Source organism: Emericellopsis cladophorae, assembly GCF_022114955.1.
Source record: "Emericellopsis cladophorae strain MUM 19.33 chromosome Unknown NODE_2_length_1295279_cov_118_880017, whole genome shotgun sequence".
Lineage (NCBI taxonomy): Eukaryota > Fungi > Ascomycota > Sordariomycetes > Hypocreales > Bionectriaceae > Emericellopsis > Emericellopsis cladophorae.
This window is the reverse complement of record NW_026250927.1, coordinates 949,319-968,000: the sequence shown is the minus strand read 5'-3', so window position 1 is coordinate 968,000 and position 18,682 is coordinate 949,319. Positions and strand designations below refer to the sequence as shown.

Genomic DNA, 18,682 nt, shown 5'->3' with positions numbered 1-18,682 from the left:
ATGCGCAGGTTGAAAAGAAGCTGTGCAAAGCCGTATCCTTAGACTTGCGCACTCTCACTGGCAGACGCTGCAGCCACGAGAATCCCTGCACCAATGACACCGCCATTGTGGCAGGGGCTCAGAACCACCTTGGCTGGACTCTGCCCGTTTCCAAATATCCTTGCCAGCAACTGGTCGATGAACGACTGGCAGTCCGTCAGGTAGTCTTGAAAATGAGTTATACAGCCTCCGGTGTATCCAACGCCGAGCTCGCTCCCACTCGGTGCAGCATCCGACGAACCTTGTGGAAGCTCGCCGCCCAGGGTCAGTAGAGCGACTGTGGCAGCAGCAACAATGCCAGCTGCACGCACTTCGATGGCTTTGGCTATCTTGAACAGAAATACCGCAAGCTCTTCAGTCCACGAGATACCATGAGTGCCTTTGTCGGTCGGGAATGCCTTCTCAAGCTGCTGCAACAAGAGCCTGGGCTCCAAGGGTTTGAAGTGGCTCAGGAAGCTGGTGCTCATGCCATACGGCTGCAATAACCGCTCTGGGATATCCTTCTCAGGCACGCCTCGTACGCTCGTGAGAAAGTCCACAAATACAACCCGACCTAGCTCGCCCAAATATCGTCCGGCAGTCATATACTCCATAGGCTGGAACCCCGGAGTCTCGTTGTGCGAGTCCACCACCTCATCCCAGCGGCTGATGAGATTCATCTTCCTCAGCGGCGGCACGGAGCCATTGATGCTCCATTCCGTGTTGATCGCTACCTTCACATCGTCGACGCGCTCGCCGGGTAACAAGCTCACATTGGCCGGCCGCTTGCTTGGTTTCAGCTGACTTAGCTTGAGAGGTATTGTTGCATTGCAGCCGGTACCTAGGATAAGGCCCATGCTGGCACGTTTCTTGACACTCTCATCAAATTCGTAAATGAATGATACTAGCGTGGAGACCGAGTCGTTCGCAATGGCAGCTATGCGCATAGGTGGAAGTCGGTCGCCCCTGGAGTTGTTGTAGCCATCAAGGAGCCGAGAGCCCAGATCAACATTGGCCGACACAGCAAAGCCCTTGCCCATTGTCATCAGTCTTGCTTCTGAAAGCGACGTCTGTTCCATTGGGAAGCTGAAAGTCACGCCGAGGTCGAGAGCTTTCTCCCTCGATACCTCGAGTTGAGAGCAGCCTTCCTCTACCACCGTGGCGATGCACTTTCCGATCCAGGCGAAAAGTTTCTCGGCGTTATCATTCTTCAAGTGTTCGTCTATGGACCAGTGCTGCTCTAGGAGGCGTCGTGTTCGAGGTGGTGTTCCATTCTCACCGTCGGATGGCGCCTGCTTTCCAAGCCGTTGCACGAAGCCGACCCGGAGATTGGTGCCCCCACTGGCAGTGTTAGCTACTGTGCGTAGTATGGGACGAATCTTTGATCCGTCTTGCCCAAGGAAAACTGCGATGGAACATCAACTCTTACATGTCTATAGCCAGATGGCTATCACATGCGTTAGCTTGCCTGGTCACCAGGGACGATTTGGAGTACCCACTATGCGTCCTTGTTACTGATGCTGACAGGGCGTAGGATAGAGTCCGAGATCGGGGTCGGCAGAAACTGAGATTCAGAGTGTGCGGCAAGGTCGTCGAAGTTTGAGAGAAAGAGCTGTGAGAGCTCATAGATGCCGTCTACGTCGACGTGGAGGGGTTGCAGGAACTGGTCGATAGGGACAGTTGGAGAAGTCATGTCTGCTGCTGTCGCATGGCAACGCGAGGTGTTCGTCCGTGAGCTCTCGCAAGGAAGACACATACATGTGCGCGAGGTCTGGTGAGAGCTGCCAATTACCTAGCTGTGGGGATGGTCAGGGGGAGCTGAGACGATGACAGCGGGGATTACAACGTTGCGCAAGCTATCTTCATGGCCAATGAATCACGATTCTGGCGAGCCGTGATGGACCTTGATTTCGGCTCTCAGAAGACAGGGTGAGCTCAAACGAACAAAACTAGTAGCTCTCGTCGAAGCTCTTGCGGCGGTAAGCGAGCGAATAGATGTACATGGACGTGAAGGTGGATTGAGGTTGAAAAGCTTGGCATCTCGCATCTGAGACTTTATGACTTGCGAGCGAGGCGGTGGTGCCATTGGTCCTCCGGTGGTGAGGCGATCGACGCTTCCTGTTCCCACAAGAAGCAGCTGCCTTGGCTCTGGTCTAACGTCCGGTCGTCTTCGACGTGTCGCCTTTCAAAGGAGATCATTTCAAATGTGAATCTTGGAGCGTGAAAGAGCTCTGATCCTTCCACGTCCGTTCTATTAGTCACAGAGGCACTTGGCCCAATTAGGAGAGCAATGGACCCTGCAGTTCCATGTCGCGCCTTCCTGGACCCTGTGGCGATCGACCTACCTTATGACCTTGGTAAGTCCTACATTGGTCCTTATCGACAGAATTCATCCGGTATTCGACTCAGTGATGGACTGGAGCTCCCGGCCAGCCTGTAACCCATGTTTTTGCCGTAGGTGCTTACAGTGGCCGCGCGGAGCTAGCAATAATTGTGTACGTAACCGCCGAGTCCAAGTTGGAGGTGGCTCCATTCGTCTTCTCCTGCAACTTGCCATGCGTCAACTCTTATCCAAGCCATCGCTGTTGCTCCAAGAATTCTCAACCTGCCCACAAAGAAGCTGGGTCCCAACTGGATTTGAGGGACTGGGGGCAGGTGACACCTACGTGTACACCCGGCTACAAGTAGACTCTGGACTGCTGACCCCTCCACACTTGGAGTCCAAGCACCCCAAACAAACGGTGTCTTGGCTGCATCATATCTGGCACCGTTACAGTCCCGACCTCCCCAAAACAGCATCATCCACGTAATTACGCCCTCTCGTTATCGGTAATATCCTCAGTCAGTCATCACACAATGGACAAAAAGAATCAAGCCGAATCCCAACGCACCGCCACCGCCGACCAGTCCAGCTACACCCTTAATACCACCAAGATGAGCAACCCTCGCACGGGCCGCCGTGGCCTCGCGCGCATCGTCGCCGCAACCTTTCTGACGGCATTTATAACATACTACGCCTGCTTCCAATGGTTCGGCATTATTCGAGCGGCGCCTTCGTATGCAGGCAACAGCGAAACAGTCCTCGGCAACAAAGTTCCTCTGGAAGCGCATATTATCAGCAAGTGCCCAGATACGAGGGTATGGCTCGTCTTTGTACCAACCGTGTCGCGGATACTGACTTCATCAGGACGCCCTCCGAGAACTCATCCTTCCTGTGATGCAACGTGTCTCTGACAAGGTTGACTTCAAAATCTCCTACATTGGAAAGTGTGTTTGCTCCCCGAACCCGCATTTAAACCAGAGAAGACTCACAATGATACGCAGGCCGGCTTCCCACGATGGCGTAGAGTGTATGCATGGTCCGTCCGAATGCATGGGAAACATAATCGAACTCTGCGCGCGAGAACTATACCCCGATCCCAAGCTGAGTCTCGGCTTTATTATGTGCCTCACTAAGGACTACAAGCACATTCCCGAGCGTGCTCTTGTCGAGGACTGTGCCCTGGAGCATGCTTTGGACTTTGACGCGTTGAATGAATGCGCAACCCGCGACGACGGTGCTCATGGACTGGAAATGCTGCGAAACAGTGTCACCAGGACAGCGGATGTACGCTTCCAAAACGCAACCGCCTACGCTCAGCTTGCTAACAATTGACAGGCTGGTGTGACAAAATCCTGCACGGTGCGACTAGATAACGAAATCTACTGCATCCGCGATGGCGGCGAATGGACCGATTGCCCTCATGGCGCTAGCGTCAACGACCTGGTCATTGCCATTGAGAAGCTTTCCCGTTCATCCTAAGCACTCCCTTCTTTCAAGGGACGAAACACCTTCTCCCACAACTCACTCGCTTCACCGAGCGTATAACTCATCGACAACCTATCCATACCGTCCTCCTTGCCGCCGTCCATCACCTCGAGCGTCTCGATAATCGACTCCAGCCCGACCGCCTTGCCAGTTGCCTGCGTCGCGCCAGCCTCCAGCGCCACATGTACAATGTGGATATGCAGGTGGTGATACGTTGGCTGGTAGTGTACATAGAGCTTGATCTGATCTCGGTCAATGGTCGGATACGTTTCTGTCGCGGCGTCAAGCAGATGCTCCTTCATCTTCTTTAGCCATCCTATATGCTTCTTTCGCAGGTCACGCAACGACCACAGATCTCGTCTCTCCACCAAGGCAAGAAGATGCAGCGCATCCAAGGTCTTGCGGTCCCAGTTCAGATCGGGCAATAGCAGAAACCCTTCCTTGTCGTCCTCAGCCTGTCCAGGCACGTCCCAGGGTTTGGCTCGAAAGATCACGTCCTCAACCTCAGTCTTTCCGTCGAGGATGTTGAATACCCAGTTTAATCGGCCCTGGTCGCGGTTGGTCTGCATCAGCGGCCGAACATGGTCTTTGTAAATAGAGGGCGTCTCGGTTACAAAGCGGACCCCCTGTTTGCTGTACTTTTTGACGTGCTTGTCGGTGCAAGGGCAGACTAGGTTGATCTTGAGATCTGCGTGGAATTCATCGTCCTTGTTGTCCGTGCTCCCGCCACTCTGTGCCATGTACCAGTGATAAATGTCGTTTGCCCCGAGGTTTCTGAGTCGGGCGAGTGACGATGGGATGCTGGCTAGGTAGTCCTCTGAGGTAGGAAAGGGGGCTCTCTCCAGTATGAGTAAAGCCGGCTCCTGATCAATTGTGCCCACAAGAGTTGTTCTACGCCCAGCCTGGTCTGCTCCAAAGTTAGCCCGCGTACTCGGCTGGTTGCTGTATATGAAATAGTGAGGTGACGAACCCTGATTCAAGACGCGCTCAAGCTTGAAGCGAGGCACGAGGGCCTCGGCATTCGCCTTGACCTGATCTGCCATTGCTGTCTGTTTGTGTCTGCTTCGGCTGGAAAAACAGAGGTCTCAATTGAAAACGTGTCGGAATAAGTGCCAGTTTGGAAGATTGTGAAAGGGTTGTCGAGATGAGAGTGAGGTGAGGTGCCCCTCCCAACCCCGCGTCGCCCAACAGCAATGCAAATTGTTAATTCAGTTAAGTACACAGTTTGGTTTGACAACCGTCACGCTTCGCTAGACAATCAATGCTTGAATATGTATGTGTGCGCCACTAACAATCAAAGTCGATTAAAGAAGCGCCCCCAAAATTCTGACTATGTAGGTAACATGCTATATACAGCCGTGAAATGCCAGACTAGCCGTCTAATTCGATACGTTCTAACATCCTCGTCGCTATAAAAACTCCAGTGGCAGCTAACTGCCGGGTATATAAGGACAGTCGTGAAGTGAAAAGAATGCGGCAAGGGCATCATCACCAGTGCTTGTGCCCCGGTTCGCCTAGGCCAGTATCATCTCGAGACAACAGACATCTGGCGCTGACTCCTCGGGCCCGGGTGGTTGCGACGTGCGCAAGTGGCGTTTGATAAGACAGAAAACATTAAGGGTGTGTGTCTTCCCGGCGTGCAACAGCTCGCTCATTGCCTCAAATAAAGGCTTCATGCTCGCTCAAGAGATATTCGCCGAGTGGCTGGTAGCGTCCAGCTCCAACATGAGGCAGTATCGTCACCCCGGCAGGCGCTAAGGAAGAATTATTCCATCAGTCTAGTGATGAGCAGAGAAGCCACGAATCCGCGTCCAAAGTAGCGCGAGGGGTTGTAGCCGATAGTCAATGTGCGCCGAGTACTCAATGAAGTAGGTCGAAAATGGGTTCATCACATTTGACCAGATAGGGGGTGGTTGGCATTGGATCCCACATCAGTTGATCCATCTCCTTCAATCGTCTTCCTCCAGTGGTCGGGCATGCAAACGCAGACCAGAGGGAACGCTTTGATCTCTCCGCTGGCAGAGGGCGAGCTGTCGCGACGGCCGGACGCATGGGACACGCCGCTATCACGCTGAGCCTGGCGCCTGATATCCCAATCGTCTGCCCGCTCATCAATCATGATGCCCGTGGCCCATCCATCGTCCCAGATACCGACGACCTTGAGCATGTCCCCACGTTCGAGAGTGAACTCGTCTGTAGCACGAGGCTGGTAAGCCCATAGGACAGCCACGCGGTCACCGGGGTGAATGTCGTCTTGTGAGTAGTAATCCTTGAAGAATGGCAGCTGTTCGGACTGCTGGCTACTAACACCCGGAGGAGACGAGAAGCCTTCTGGACTAGCGGGTGACTGCGGCACAGACGTCCCAAAAATGGAATTGCTGGAAAGGGAGCCGTTCCTCCGCGTGGCGCTCGGCGGAGGACGAAGTATACCTGTCCGAGGCTCGGACTCGGCATATTCATCGGATGACGATTGTGTGTTGCTATCCTTACGACGACCTCCCATGTAGCCAGCGGCAGCGCCGGCTGCTGCTGCTCCTCCTGCAGTCTTGCCATGGTGTTGCGGGGAAGAATCTCCAGAGTGTCCCTCGATTGCCGACATACGCGCAATGCGGCCTCCGGGAAGGATCTCGTAGCCTTGAGGAGCTTCCTGTGCCTGTGCCTGCGACATGGGACGGGCGCCTCCGCGGCTCGGCGAGGGCTGGTTGAAAATGCTCCCGTGCTGGCTGCCTTCCCTGCGCTTTGAGCGCCGGATACAGAAGAAGAGAGCAGCGGCAATGAGAGCGATTCCCGCTAGAGTACCAACGACGATACCTGCGATAGCTCCACCGCTGAGACCACCAGAGTCGTCGTCGTCTTCATTGCCACTGCTATTGCCGTTGCCGCTGTCACCTTCTCCGGACGATGATGAGGTGTTTTCAGGTTCCGAGGACCGCGTGGGACTTTCGAGAACCAAAGTGGAAGTGATGACGGGAAGCTCGACACCTTGACATCGTTCCTCGGCATTAGAATTATAACAGCATGTCTCGGTCGAATTGGCGCCGCCCTCTGAGCAATGCCAGCAAAGACCAATGGTGCTATTGCCGAATCCGCAGTTGTCCTCGTCAGGTCCGTTGTTGGCCGGGTTGATGCAGTTTTCGCCCAATGAGTCGTCGGGCAGGTGGCAGGTAACAAAGTCAGCTCGGATGAGCTGAGCTAGATTGTCGTTCGGTGCTGGGCAGAGATCTCGGTCTGATGTTAAAAATGAAGCACTCTGAGCAAACTCGGCGCATGCGTCCGCGCAGAGAGGTACAGCTTCATCGTCAGAGAGACCACACGGTGACCGAGACTGTTGTACGATTGAGTTGCATAGGACTGAAGTTGTCCAACGAGCATACCAGTCTTGACTGTCCGTCAAGTCGATGCCGCTGCAATCAAATAGACGCTGGTACCTAGGCGGGCATTAGCAGAGCGGATGGGTTGTTTGCTAAGTGCACGTACTTGTCGCGGATGTACGTCGTTTTGAGGTATTGGGAGAACTCCCTGTCGAAGGACTCTCTGTCTGTGACGAATTCCAAGAACGGACTGCCGTACTGTTAGCTGGGAAGTTGGGATGAAGCCTCATGCTACTCACAAATCATTTGTGAGATCTTGGCTTCTGGAGAATGATGCTGACTGCCACGAGGAGCAAAGTGAAGACCCCTCCAAGGAAACACACTCCTCCGACTGCGCTGTGACAATTGCCGGTGAAACTGACAGGAGCGCAATCAGCGCAGCACGTGTGGCCCGGCTATGCCGCCTTGTGGTGCCGTTGGGCTGCATCGCGTGGTACGGTGGGAACTGCGAGACACCGTGCCACGATGGATCTGAGACACTTCGAATGTTCCGATTTGTGAAAGTTCCAGCGGGCTACTTGTTCGCTTGACCACTGTGAGTTCGACGGAGAGATATTGCAGCAGTCAATGGATGCTCTGGACTGCGCCAAGGTATTGCTCTGAGGAGGGTCAGATCTGACTCTGGATTTCCAATTGTCGTAAATCAGAATAGACTGGTCCTTCTATAATGCCTAGAGGTTGAAGAGCGACTGGAGCGATGCTCGAATCGCGAATGGTAATTTCGACCGAGGCGAAGAAAGGCGGTGCCGTTGACGCGGTCTTGGGAGCTCGAAATGAGTGTCGTTCAGTTTTGGCGGCAATCGGTGTTTGGTGACCGCTGGAAGGAGATAATCGGGAAGAGATGGTAAGCGAGAGTCGCGAAAGAGAAGAGGACCAGATCAAAGTCTGGCAAAGGAGAGCGAAGAGCGACGCGAGGTGGTGGTTGTGAGAAAAGACTGGAGGTCAAAGCGAGGTCAGAGCGACCTGAGTAGTAGACCTGCGAAGATTGATGATGCGACTTCGTCCCCGTCGATGGTCGTTCCTGGAAATCTTGTCACCCTGTGGATTGAACCCAAGCTCATGGACGAGCTGGTTCTCCGGGCAGAGGCAGGGAGGGCACGGCGGGCAGAGGCGATTCTGTGCTTGACGTGCACACTGACGGCAACGGTGAACAGGAGGAGAGGAGAGGAGGACTGAACGTGGGAAATTGGCGCGTGAAGGTTGTTGGTGGAAGCTGCCAGGGGGATCGCCCGGGTGGGGGAGGTTGTTGACAGGCTGGGTCGCTGCTTCAGGAAGGTACCTGCAGGAACAGCACACGAGGTGCGATCTCACCAGGTTGCTGAGGTCTGGTTTTCAGTACTTCTGGCAAACCGTGATAATGAGACCAATTCAACAGTGATGAAGATAAAGCGCTTACATTCATCATTCTTTGAGTGCCTCGCCATCCAGACTGTCTGTCGAACGCAAACGTGTACCCAGTCGCAGTCAGTGAAGGTCTGTATTTGTCGCTTGATCGGGCGCCAAGCGTGGCCCCAGCCATCTCACTGAGTCAGGAGGTTTCTTCTCATACTGAAATGGCTGGGAAGCTACTTGCGCTCGCGAACGTGCAATCTTGGGGAACATGGTTCAGATGGACGCTGGCCGGGGCTAAAGTCGATTCATCCAATGGCGGTTGCCCACATCCGCAAGGAGTCCTTGCTTTTTGTCCGCTAGCGCTGTCTTGCTAGATGGGGTGTCTCAGCTTTTGATACGTGCACGGTCACGCACAGTCAAAACATCTAATCGAATATCGTGATATATGACCAAGTTTGAAAAGAGAAAATGAAACAAAGCAAGATCATGAACAGTATAACCCTCCGAGGTGATGAATTCTATTGGTACTCTCAGTTTCAGCCCGTTGTACATATTTACAGATAGCGCCTACGTATTCCACACTGGAAATTGGAATGCGAGTTCGACTGAGAACCGCACGGCTCGGGACGGACCAGCAAGCACTGACCCCAGTAGTGACTCACGCCGCCCCCAGCCATGAGCACAACTCAACAAGTCTCAAAGTCCAGACAAACATCAAAGGAAGCAGATCGTGGTGAATGCAACAGATGATGCGCCTTGACCTACGTGGATCGACGCATGGGTCTTTAACAACATTCCGCGAATGCCGGTAGCTCTGAACTCTGGTCTCTGGTCCTATGCTCTATTTTTGGTGGTGCACTGCGGTTAAACAGGGTCTGACATAAACTCGAAAGCCTATCAGCATACCCAAGTCATGTCCATCGTGCCACCAAGTGGAGGTGCGTTCTCACTCACGAGTTTGAAATTTGCATAGTGCAGCGTTACGAAATCTCTGGATTCAGGTGAATATATCAAATTGAGCAATCTCGGCGGGTCGTCAATCATCGCCCGAACCTCCTTGACGACTTTGGCCCCAACAGGAAGAACTCGTTGCAGATACAGACGTTGCGGCACGTCTCACGCAGCAGGCGTGCATGAGCTGGAAGATGAATGCCACGGCTAACCATACTGTGACAATGTATATACGTTTTGTGTCGTATATACGTCCGGCCTGTTACTGCCGGTAAACATGGATGGCAATGACACCTTGCGGTGTATTAACTCACTTCCTGTTCAACTTTATAGAATAGCAAACTGCGATTATTTATTCATTCCTCTCGGGGCTTGGTTGATCGAATTGATGAATATTCGTAAAAGTTGAGTTACAAAGTTAGGCGTGGCAGAGCTTCGATAGGGTAGCCTACGACATGCCATATGCCAGCAGCAATCAGTCGAGTACCATCCCCATACCTTACCTTTTACCTACTACACGTAAGCTTGATACTGCAGTTCTCCGCATCTGAGGAAGTAGGCATGCGATCGCTATTTCTCAAACAAATTGGAGAATTATATTATTCAAAAAGCCTCCTGTGCCATCATCATCAGTCTACCGAGTGCCGTCAAAGTGCGGGCGTCCAACCAACCGACAGGCGCGCCCTAGGATTGGACCATTGAAGCTCAACATGGCCGCCAGCCAAATGTGATCATAAGGAAGCGTTCGAGTCTGAATTTGAAAACGGATGGACGACAGCGATTGACTGAATATGCATGAATGGCAAGCTTGTGTAACGAAGCACACGGAATCTCAAAAACGAACGAGGGGGCAAATGAAGTTCGCGTCGGCACTCTAAGAAGCCGATCACCGACTCGATCGACGCCTAGGGTGGCCCGCTGTTAGCCGGACCACGACTTTGCGCAGACTGCTGCTAGCATTTGAATGCACTCCTTAGCCAGGGTAGATCCCGTCGCTGGCTCAACTCCCGACGTCCGATGTTGATCACCTAGAATCCCACGTACCGAAGCCTCCAACGTAGGATCGCAATGCACCCTTTGTACATTCCATGTCATCACGAAGCATCTCAAGGCCCTACGATGGCTCCCGAAATGCCGACTTGACGGGCTGCTGCCGGACCCGGGGCCTGTTGGTTTGGTGTCTCCCGCGTCTCAGATCTTCATATGAAGAGGCGTCGACGTCGCTAATGGTCGATGATAAAATGAAGACGAAAACCAGAGTCTTCGGTTTTCCAAAGACTTTTCAAATTACCAATCTGCTCCCAGCCGACTGCGCGCCTGTGGAGCGAGTTCTGTTTGGACACACAGCACATGAGACCTCGATAGGCATCAACAAGGTCAACCTCTCTCAAAATGTCTTCGCAGTCAGCACAAGGAGGAAGCGCCGGGGGACAGCCAGCTGAGGCCCCCTCTGGTCCCCCATATGTGTCTCAGTTCGCCCAACACGGCGGCATCCCGACAGTCAAGGTCGACGTGCCCATCTGCGCCGTCTTCCTCGCCTGCTTCCTCGCCGGCGCCATCTTGAACATGACCATATGGAAGCGCAACGGCAGACGAGGTCACAAGTTCCTCTTGTCGGCCGTCGTCTTCTATTTCTGCTTTGCTCGCATGGTCGCCTGCATCCTGCGCATCGTGTGGGCGACACGGCCAGACAATGTCCGTATCTCGATAGCCGCCGGCATCCTCTTCAACGCTGGCGTCCTCATCCTCTTCGTCATCAACCTCATCTTCCTGCAGCGGCTTACCAGGGCGTACCACCCTAATTTTGGATGGAGTAAGACCCTCAATTGGACTTTTTACTTCCTCTACTTTGGTATATTCGCCTGCTTCGTCATGGTTGTCTACGCAGTCGTGTCGAGCTGCTTCACACTCGACCGCTCCATGCTGTCCAATTTCGCCGACATTCGCCGCACATCAGCCATCTACATGGCTTTCCTCTCCACCATTCCTCTTCCAGCCACCCTATTGTTGCTTGTCTGGCCACGCAAGCGTGCCGTTGACAAGTTCGGTCAAGGCTCCATGACGGCCAAGGTTGTCATCTTGCTCATCACCACGTCGTTGCTCGCCACCGGATCCATCTTTCGCGCCTCCATCGGCTTCATGCCTAGACCAAAAGAGGATCCCGGCTGGTTCAACCACAGGGTAGCATACTATCTCTTCAATTACTTCATCGAACTTGTGGTTGTATACATCTTGGCGCTGAACCGCATGGATAAGCGCTTCCATGTGCCCGATGGCGCGAAACTGCCGGGTGACTACTCGAAGGGTGCGACAACTGCGGACAGAAATGCCGTGGACGACGAGGCTGTTCTGAACGAGGAAAAGCCTACCACGCCAGGCGAAGAGAGGAGCCGGGAAAACGAATGGGAGATGTCACTTCAGCGCGAGATGGAATATAAATAGGATCCTTGATGGGGGAAGAAGGGCTAAAGTGATATCAGAGAAGAGAGGAAAGTCCTGGAGATATAATGAAGAGTGGAAACAAACTTCAAAAAAGAGCTCGTTCCGCATGGAACCGGCGTTGGGCGTAGGGTAGCACTTGTTCGATGGCTTTACCCTCCTTGATTCAATACCCCTGAGCTACTCGTACCGCAAGCACACACATTAACTCGATAACATTGATCCATTTTTCACTTTCGTGCGTCAAGAGCGCACCAACAGACTTAGCACAAACATAAAGACCGTGGAGCCTTTTCTGCCTTACTGACTCCATGTTGCATAAGTCTAGCCGCCCCTGATAAAATGAACTCGGAGGTCGAAGATCTAGCTGGATGAACACTGTATTTGGTGCGGTGTTCCTTGAACTCAGCTGCGTGACGATGCGTACAGAAACCCCAAACATATATTCTCTTGCCAGGCCACTCCAGACCTCCACTGCGATGACCCAGCTTTGGACAGTTACTTCGAACATGAGTCGAGTTGCAGATTTAGAGGAAATAGTCGGGTGTTCCTGAAACAGGTCAGCATATGTTTTCTCTGGGGCAAAGACAGTCCACTTACGCCTCGACACCATCGGCTCGCCGGCTCTAGGGCAAGGGTCAAATTGCAAGCTAGCACTGTTAAAATTTGGATGCACGATGTTAATTTGATACACTTACAATGTGTACTTGAGGTGTTCATCGATCTCCATGATCGCTGCTTGATTACCGCATCGGTAGCAGTAGTTGGGCGCTGCACCGTCAGTACGAAAAACGTGGACACGAGTGGCTTCAACTCACCCGAGAAGATCGTCACCACGTTGCGATCTTGCGACCAGTTGTAACCTTCCATGACCAGCTGATGCGCACGCGCAATGAGCGTCAGGCCATTGTTATGGTTGAACGCCTCTGATATATCTTGGCCGAATGTGTATCCTGCACCACGGGGCGAGATGCCCCAGCCACATCTGTCATCGGGATCAGACCACAAAAGGTCGCACATTGGGCCTTCGTGAGGCACCTCCTGAATGCGATCAAGCGCACGGATGTTGTCGAGCGTGTCGATGCTCGGCGACAGGCCGCCGTGAAGGCAGAAGATCTGGTTCTCGATGAGGGCAGTCAACGGCAGGTAGTCGAAGAGGTCGGTGAAGTATTTCCACACATTGGCATTGCCGTATTTCCGGAGACACTCGTCGTAGAAGCCGTAAACTTGAGTGATCTGACGGGATTCGTGATTACCACGGAGGATGGTGATGCGCTGGGGGTATCGGATCTTGAGGGCGACGAGGAGCGTGACTGTCTCGACGGAATAATATCCACGGTCGACGTAGTCACCTGGTAAGTCGGGGTCAGAACAAGGTCTTGCAGCTAGCCGAGAGATCAAACAAACCCATGAATAGGTAGTTGGTGTCCGGGTTGGGTCCACCAATCTTGAAGAGCTCCATAAGATCGTGGAACTGGCCGTGGATGTCACCGCACACGGTGACCGGGCATTTCTGCGCCAAATGTGAGTATTCAGATCACGACTTCCTTCGCCATTAGAGACATACCACTGGCTGGACGTTTGACTCCTCCGTAAGGACTTCTCGCGCCTGTAGGCATGGGTCAGCCGTCGCTCATCTCAATCGTCGGTCACGCGAGAGTGCGGTCGCGCTGACTGGGCTGCTACACGCAACAGCAAAGATGCACAGGCCGTCACATCCCGTCGCAAGCAGTAGAAATTCGCACTGACCTTTTCACAAAGCCTTTGAACATCGCCCTCTGACAGCTGCTTGCAAGCCATGAGGCTCTCGATCCACCCATCTAGTGTAGGGATAGAGGCGGGCTCAGTCTGCACGGGCGACACGTCGGCAGGCGCCCTGGGTACGTCCTCCATGTTGGTATCCATGGCGTCTGAATTTCCTCGTCGCTATGAGGGTATTCGATGGTGTGGGCGGTTGCAGGAAAATGACGTTCTCGCGAGGATTCGAGGTTCGTCAGGTCGCGAGCAGCGGTGGGGCAACAGCAGACAGGGAGCTGAGCTTGCGGTACCGATACAGGTGAATTGCGGAAATGGAAAGTGTCTGCCGCGATACGGGTAACAAGTTCGTTCAGTCGTCTCAAGATCGTGGACGCGTCGAAAGGGGTGCCTCGCAAAAAGGCTGCCGATGGCAATGTGTTGCAACAGTATGGAGATTGCCAGGATGGGGGGGAGACGCCGCAACTGGAACTGGAAGTGGTGCAGCGCTGTGATGACTGGTGGATGGCGTAGATGCAAGGGCATGTGGCTGACGCTTCCCTTTAGCGGGCCCAAGCTCGCGCCTGCATCGACCGTCCTCGTAATTTGCGCCACTCGAGCTCCAGTTGCGAAAGGCCTCTTATTAAGACTTGTTTTGTGCCATTTCTCCTTGATGTACGTATAAGGTTCACGTTCAGGGACCAGTAGCATGCCGAAGACCGTTAAGAAGTTGACTAGCACGTCCAATAACGTGTTCACGAAGCTACCCCCAGACCAACGTCGCCGGCCGGCGCCGAAATTTGCTGCGAGTTCTGCTCATCGACATCCCTCCCCACAAGATCAGTGAAGTCCAGCCCAGCCTCTGACAGCATCGACGCGTGCTCTTTAGCCCTGTCTATGCACGTTTTCCAGACCTCACCACCTTTTTCTGTGCTACTAAGCTGCCTTGCCAAAACGGAGTTGAAAGCCTCAACCTCCTGTTTGGCCCACTTGACGCAGGTGCTCATCATTGGCGGTGGGAAACAGCCTTGAAAGCATTTGACGGTGTTGTGAATGACCATGAAGTAGACAAAGGATATTTGCCAGATGTACAGGTGAAGGTCGCCCTGGAAGATACATTGTCTGACACGCGTTAGCTATACAACATCATCGACCTAACCAGTTCACTGGGGACTCACCTCGCTCGTTTGTGAATTGTGTCACTTCGAGCTGCGAGGTATGCTTCCCTGGCTCTGTCCTCGAAACCCAACCTCGTGAGCCAGCTGACGTTGCGCCTCGTCTTGCTCTGCTCGTTGTGTGTTGTTTTCAGTTCTCGGATGAGAACAGTGCCTAGTTTACTACATCTTTCTTCGACCTTAAAGTTGATAAAGTCAACGGCAACGACGTTGTTCTTCAAACCCCTTGCCAACCCCCTGAGCTTTTCGACTCGTGCGACTGCGGGCTCAATCTCTTGCACTGCAATGTCAATGTCTAGCTCATCCATCTGGCTTTCTACCCATCGCAGGTTTTGTTGCTTGCCGTCGACCTCGATGAGCATATCTTTGACGTCAGATAGTGTTTCCAGGAGTTCCGTCTTCTGCAAAAGACCAGGGTCCCTTGATGCAAAGTAGTTGATGGTCTCGCGGGCTTTGTTGTTGGCCTCCATCTCCGACCGCAGACCTTTGCGAAGCTCCTCGACAGCTTTCCGCACATTGAGCAGTAGCGTCTTCTTCTCAGGATCCTCAGGCTTCTCAGTCCGGTAGATGAACGAGTCCTGGCCTCCACCGCGGACCATGATAGCATCGGCCAGCTTGTTTCGGCCACCCGAAGATTCACCTGTGCTGGCCATATCCACCACTTCAATGTCCAGTAACGACCAACACCTGTCCGCCACCATCTTGGACATTGGTCCCTTAGCGTCGATTGGTCCTTCAGTCTTTCTCTTTTTGCGCGAGGCTATTAGCAAATGGTCATTCAGCAGGAAGATCTGCATAGCTCTGCGCGCCTTGTACGTCGCATTGTCCAGCTCGATCCATGGGCCAGCATTCTGCACAACGTGGCGCCCAGGTGCGTTTGGTAGAAACTTCTGGGAAGCCTCTACGCTCTTGTACAGCGCCTGCATCTGCGAGTTCCACAGCGCGGTTCTATCCGCTACAGAGCTTCGCTTATCTCTCTTGCTGAGGCCCGTGGACATCTCTCCCAGGTCTGGACCACCTTCACCTTTGTTTGACGCAGATCGGAGGGCCGTCGTGTTGGTCTTCAACTCTGACATGAGATTCCTCAAGGCTCGCATCTCGCTCTTCAACTTCTCAGCTTCCTTACTAATCTTGATGAACTGAGTGCGATTCTGGAGCAGGTTCTGCTGGAGCTTCGTGGATGCATCCTGTTTGTATGATCTCAATTGGTCTTGAAAGTCGCGTATCTGGTTCTCAGTTGCGTCCCCGAGCGTGCCAGCAACATATTGGTCAGGGACCAGGTTCGGATCATGCAGCGCTTTCGGGTCAAAGTTGGGGGCGGCACCCGCAGCTCGAGCTGGCGGCAGACGCTCGGCGGGTGCGTATTTGCCTACGGATGGGACTGCTGGAACTGGAGGAGGTGCACTCGGATCAAAGTCCTGGTTGAACCGGGTTGAGTACCGTCGCTTCACAAGATCCGATGTCTACAGAGTCAGTTTCCAGGTATACTCAAGATCCGGTACGCAAACGTACCTTTCCGCCTGCGGATGGAGGTGGTCGCTGACGAGGTCGAGCCTGGGCATTGGGTAACGGAACGAGAGGTTGTGTGTGGACATCGTGCGGAATGGGGGCCGAGATCTTGGGCGCGCCCGTCGGTTTATTCTTGCGTTTCACGCTCCGAAGAGAGATCTTGCTTCGCTCCTCGGATAGTAAATTCATGATGAGTGCTGCCCCGACGCGTCGAGATGTTATGGTTCCCGCCTTGAGTAATTAGTAGCTGGCGAGCCGTCGAGTCGTGCCTCTAACGAGGCGCAGGTGCTCCCCAAGCTCCGTCCCATTGTGACAAGCCCGGCCGTTTCGAGTTTAGCCGACGAATTCACGGTCAGGGCACCAGCCACACTGCATCGCGACTCCAGCCACACTAAGCTTCCAGCCTGTAGGGAGCCGCGTTCGACGTCAAAAAAAATTGGTGATGCAAAGCAGTGCTTTCCGATCGAGCTGCAGTTACACGCCCATCCCATCCACCCAACTACTTCTATCGCTTCCAGGTCCATCGCCAACTGTTAGCTGTGCCGTTAGATCAGACGCTCTGTCGACAATTTGAACGTCTTCTACGTTTCCCCTATTACGAACTAGAGCCGCGCCATCATGGTCTCGACAACTACTGTCGTCACAGCTACTGTCGCAACCGCTGCGACGGGCATCCTCGGTATGCACGCGCCCCTTCCACCTCTATTCTCAGTAATCCAAGGTCTGATAAGGATACAGCCTATGCCGCGTACTTTGACTACCAGCGCCGAAACCAGGTCGAGTTCCGACGCAACCTCAGGAGGAACGAGCGCAGGCAGTTTCGGGCCGAAAAGGAGGAGCAAGAGATTTCGTCCCTGAAGCAACGAGCGGCCATCAAGTCGCTTATTGACGAGGCCAATGAGGAGGGCTTCCCCCAGGGCGTCGAGGAGCGCGAGGCCTACTTCAATGAGCAAGTCATGACTGGAGAAATGCTGAGCCAAGACCGTGAGTTCCTTCAGTCAATTGGCGATAATACGCAGTACTTATGGATAGCAGCTTCGAGAAAGGTTGAATCTGCTTTGGCGTTCTACAAGGGTCTCAAAGTGTACCCTGCGCCTGGTGATCTGATCAAAATCTACGACAGCACTGTGCCCAAGGTACGTCAACTGGCGAACAACCTTAAGTTGATGCTAACCCTTTACAGCCCATATTAGACATCCTAGCCGACATGATCGCCCACGACAGCTCGCTTGATATCACCGCCAGTCGTACCGGCGGCATCGACCTTGGCAACATCCCCAACGTCGGCCTCGATTAAAGCCCTGATACACCCATTGCGATTACGTCCTGTCGATGGTTGGCCGATCAGATGCTCTCACGCGAGGATGTCACAACTATTGACAAGAGGGATGTTGTAGGACTTTGATGTACCATACTTTGTACAAAACATGTCACGTTGAAATGAGAACGCTCCGGCGCAAGGGGAAAGCATATGGTCCAGACACGGTGCCCCATTCTACGTGGAAACCTTAGCCAAATAGTCTCATACAATAATTTTCGAAAGGCTCTGGCGAAGTCCTGGCTTATGCTTTTTTGCTCTGCATATCTATCCTGGACAGGTTTTTGAGTCCTTCCGTTGATGTCCAAAGATTCGGCGGCTTGGGTTGTGGAGCACATCTTCGGATCAACCCAAGTTGTCTGTCTTCTACGCATTCCATACCTAGACTGTTTGTGTTACATCCTTAGACCTCGAGATGGGTATGGCTTTCAGTATAGTGACCAACAAATCTGAGCTTTGTGGCTTTGACGTGTGAATAGGGGCCTTGAATACCTGAGAGACACTGTCTTTTCAATCCCTTAACTGGCTTCTTCACTCTGACTTCTCTCTCACAAGAAGGAACAACATTCATTTATGTACCAGCAGTTACTTTGGAACCAGTTGATAGCGGGAAATATATCGTGACAAGCATCCGAAGTGAAGTGGTATGCCCAAGACGCTGGCTGACTCTGCCACGATTAACATCAAGACGCTTGCTAGGAAATACATGTCAGCCAACATGATCCCCTTCCGCTGAAAGTTATTGTAACTTACAGGCTTGTGTGCGTTTAAAGGTTTTGACTCATATCGACTCATAGAGGCAAATCCAACACCAAGGCTACATACATTCCCAAGGGACCTTTCTCGCCTGACCACCGGCGACTCAGCATCTAGATGAAATACATCGTTTGCATGCTCAGCAACATTTGGCGTCACCTCATTACTCTACTTCTCGAGAACCAGCTAGAACAGCACATATTGACGCTGGCTCCCGATCATCATAAGATGCGAGAATCAAAACTCCAATGTATCAGGTACCTTGACTACC

General features: G+C 53.1%; 8 protein-coding genes across 8 annotated transcripts; 3 read left to right on the top strand and 5 right to left on the bottom strand.

Annotated features, from left to right (window-relative positions):
• Positions 1-38: 38 nt before the first annotated feature.
• Positions 39-1,711, bottom strand: J7T54_007057 (Hexokinase-like protein; the record flags this gene model as incomplete). Its single annotated transcript, XM_051510312.1, has 4 exons — positions 39-205; positions 281-1,359; positions 1,448-1,465; positions 1,518-1,711. The coding sequence occupies 4 exons, from the start codon at positions 1,709-1,711 to the stop codon at positions 39-41; spliced, it is 1,458 nt and encodes a 485-aa protein (XP_051366271.1).
• Positions 1,712-2,874: 1,163 nt separating this feature from the next.
• On the top strand, positions 2,875-3,673 carry J7T54_007056 (uncharacterized protein; the record flags this gene model as incomplete). Its single annotated transcript, XM_051510301.1, has 3 exons — positions 2,875-3,156; positions 3,206-3,285; positions 3,343-3,673. 3 exons carry the CDS (start codon positions 2,875-2,877, stop codon positions 3,671-3,673), a joined length of 693 nt encoding a protein of 230 aa, XP_051366270.1.
• Positions 3,674-3,816: 143 nt separating this feature from the next.
• Positions 3,817-4,869, bottom strand: J7T54_007055 (m7GpppX diphosphatase-like protein; the record flags this gene model as incomplete). The annotated part of the gene is made up of 2 exons (XM_051510290.1): positions 3,817-4,733; positions 4,797-4,869. The coding sequence occupies 2 exons, from the start codon at positions 4,867-4,869 to the stop codon at positions 3,817-3,819; spliced, it is 990 nt and encodes a 329-aa protein (XP_051366269.1).
• Positions 4,870-5,714: 845 nt separating this feature from the next.
• Positions 5,715-7,624, bottom strand: J7T54_007054 (Carcinoembryonic antigen-related cell adhesion molecule-like protein; the record flags this gene model as incomplete). The annotated part of the gene is made up of 5 exons (XM_051510279.1): positions 5,715-6,364; positions 6,428-7,074; positions 7,201-7,254; positions 7,304-7,387; positions 7,437-7,624. 5 exons carry the CDS (start codon positions 7,622-7,624, stop codon positions 5,715-5,717), a joined length of 1,623 nt encoding a protein of 540 aa, XP_051366268.1.
• Positions 7,625-10,872: 3,248 nt separating this feature from the next.
• J7T54_007053 (uncharacterized protein) lies at positions 10,873-11,922 on the top strand (the record flags this gene model as incomplete). The annotated part of the gene is made up of 1 exon (XM_051510268.1): positions 10,873-11,922. The coding sequence occupies one exon, from the start codon at positions 10,873-10,875 to the stop codon at positions 11,920-11,922; it is 1,050 nt and encodes a 349-aa protein (XP_051366267.1).
• A 524-nt stretch (positions 11,923-12,446) lies between these two features.
• On the bottom strand, positions 12,447-13,824 carry J7T54_007052 (Serine/threonine-protein phosphatase PP2A catalytic subunit; the record flags this gene model as incomplete). The annotated part of the gene is made up of 7 exons (XM_051510257.1): positions 12,447-12,469; positions 12,520-12,545; positions 12,618-12,690; positions 12,738-13,271; positions 13,327-13,432; positions 13,487-13,528; positions 13,669-13,824. 7 exons carry the CDS (start codon positions 13,822-13,824, stop codon positions 12,447-12,449), a joined length of 960 nt encoding a protein of 319 aa, XP_051366266.1.
• Positions 13,825-14,408: 584 nt separating this feature from the next.
• Positions 14,409-16,390, bottom strand: J7T54_007051 (Exocyst complex component-like protein; the record flags this gene model as incomplete). Its single annotated transcript, XM_051510246.1, has 3 exons — positions 14,409-14,775; positions 14,832-16,291; positions 16,337-16,390. The coding sequence occupies 3 exons, from the start codon at positions 16,388-16,390 to the stop codon at positions 14,409-14,411; spliced, it is 1,881 nt and encodes a 626-aa protein (XP_051366265.1).
• Positions 16,391-16,955: 565 nt separating this feature from the next.
• J7T54_007050 (Protein import receptor MAS20-related protein) lies at positions 16,956-17,634 on the top strand (the record flags this gene model as incomplete). Its single annotated transcript, XM_051510234.1, has 4 exons — positions 16,956-17,016; positions 17,076-17,321; positions 17,373-17,473; positions 17,521-17,634. The coding sequence occupies 4 exons, from the start codon at positions 16,956-16,958 to the stop codon at positions 17,632-17,634; spliced, it is 522 nt and encodes a 173-aa protein (XP_051366264.1).
• Positions 17,635-18,682: the final 1,048 nt, after the last annotated feature.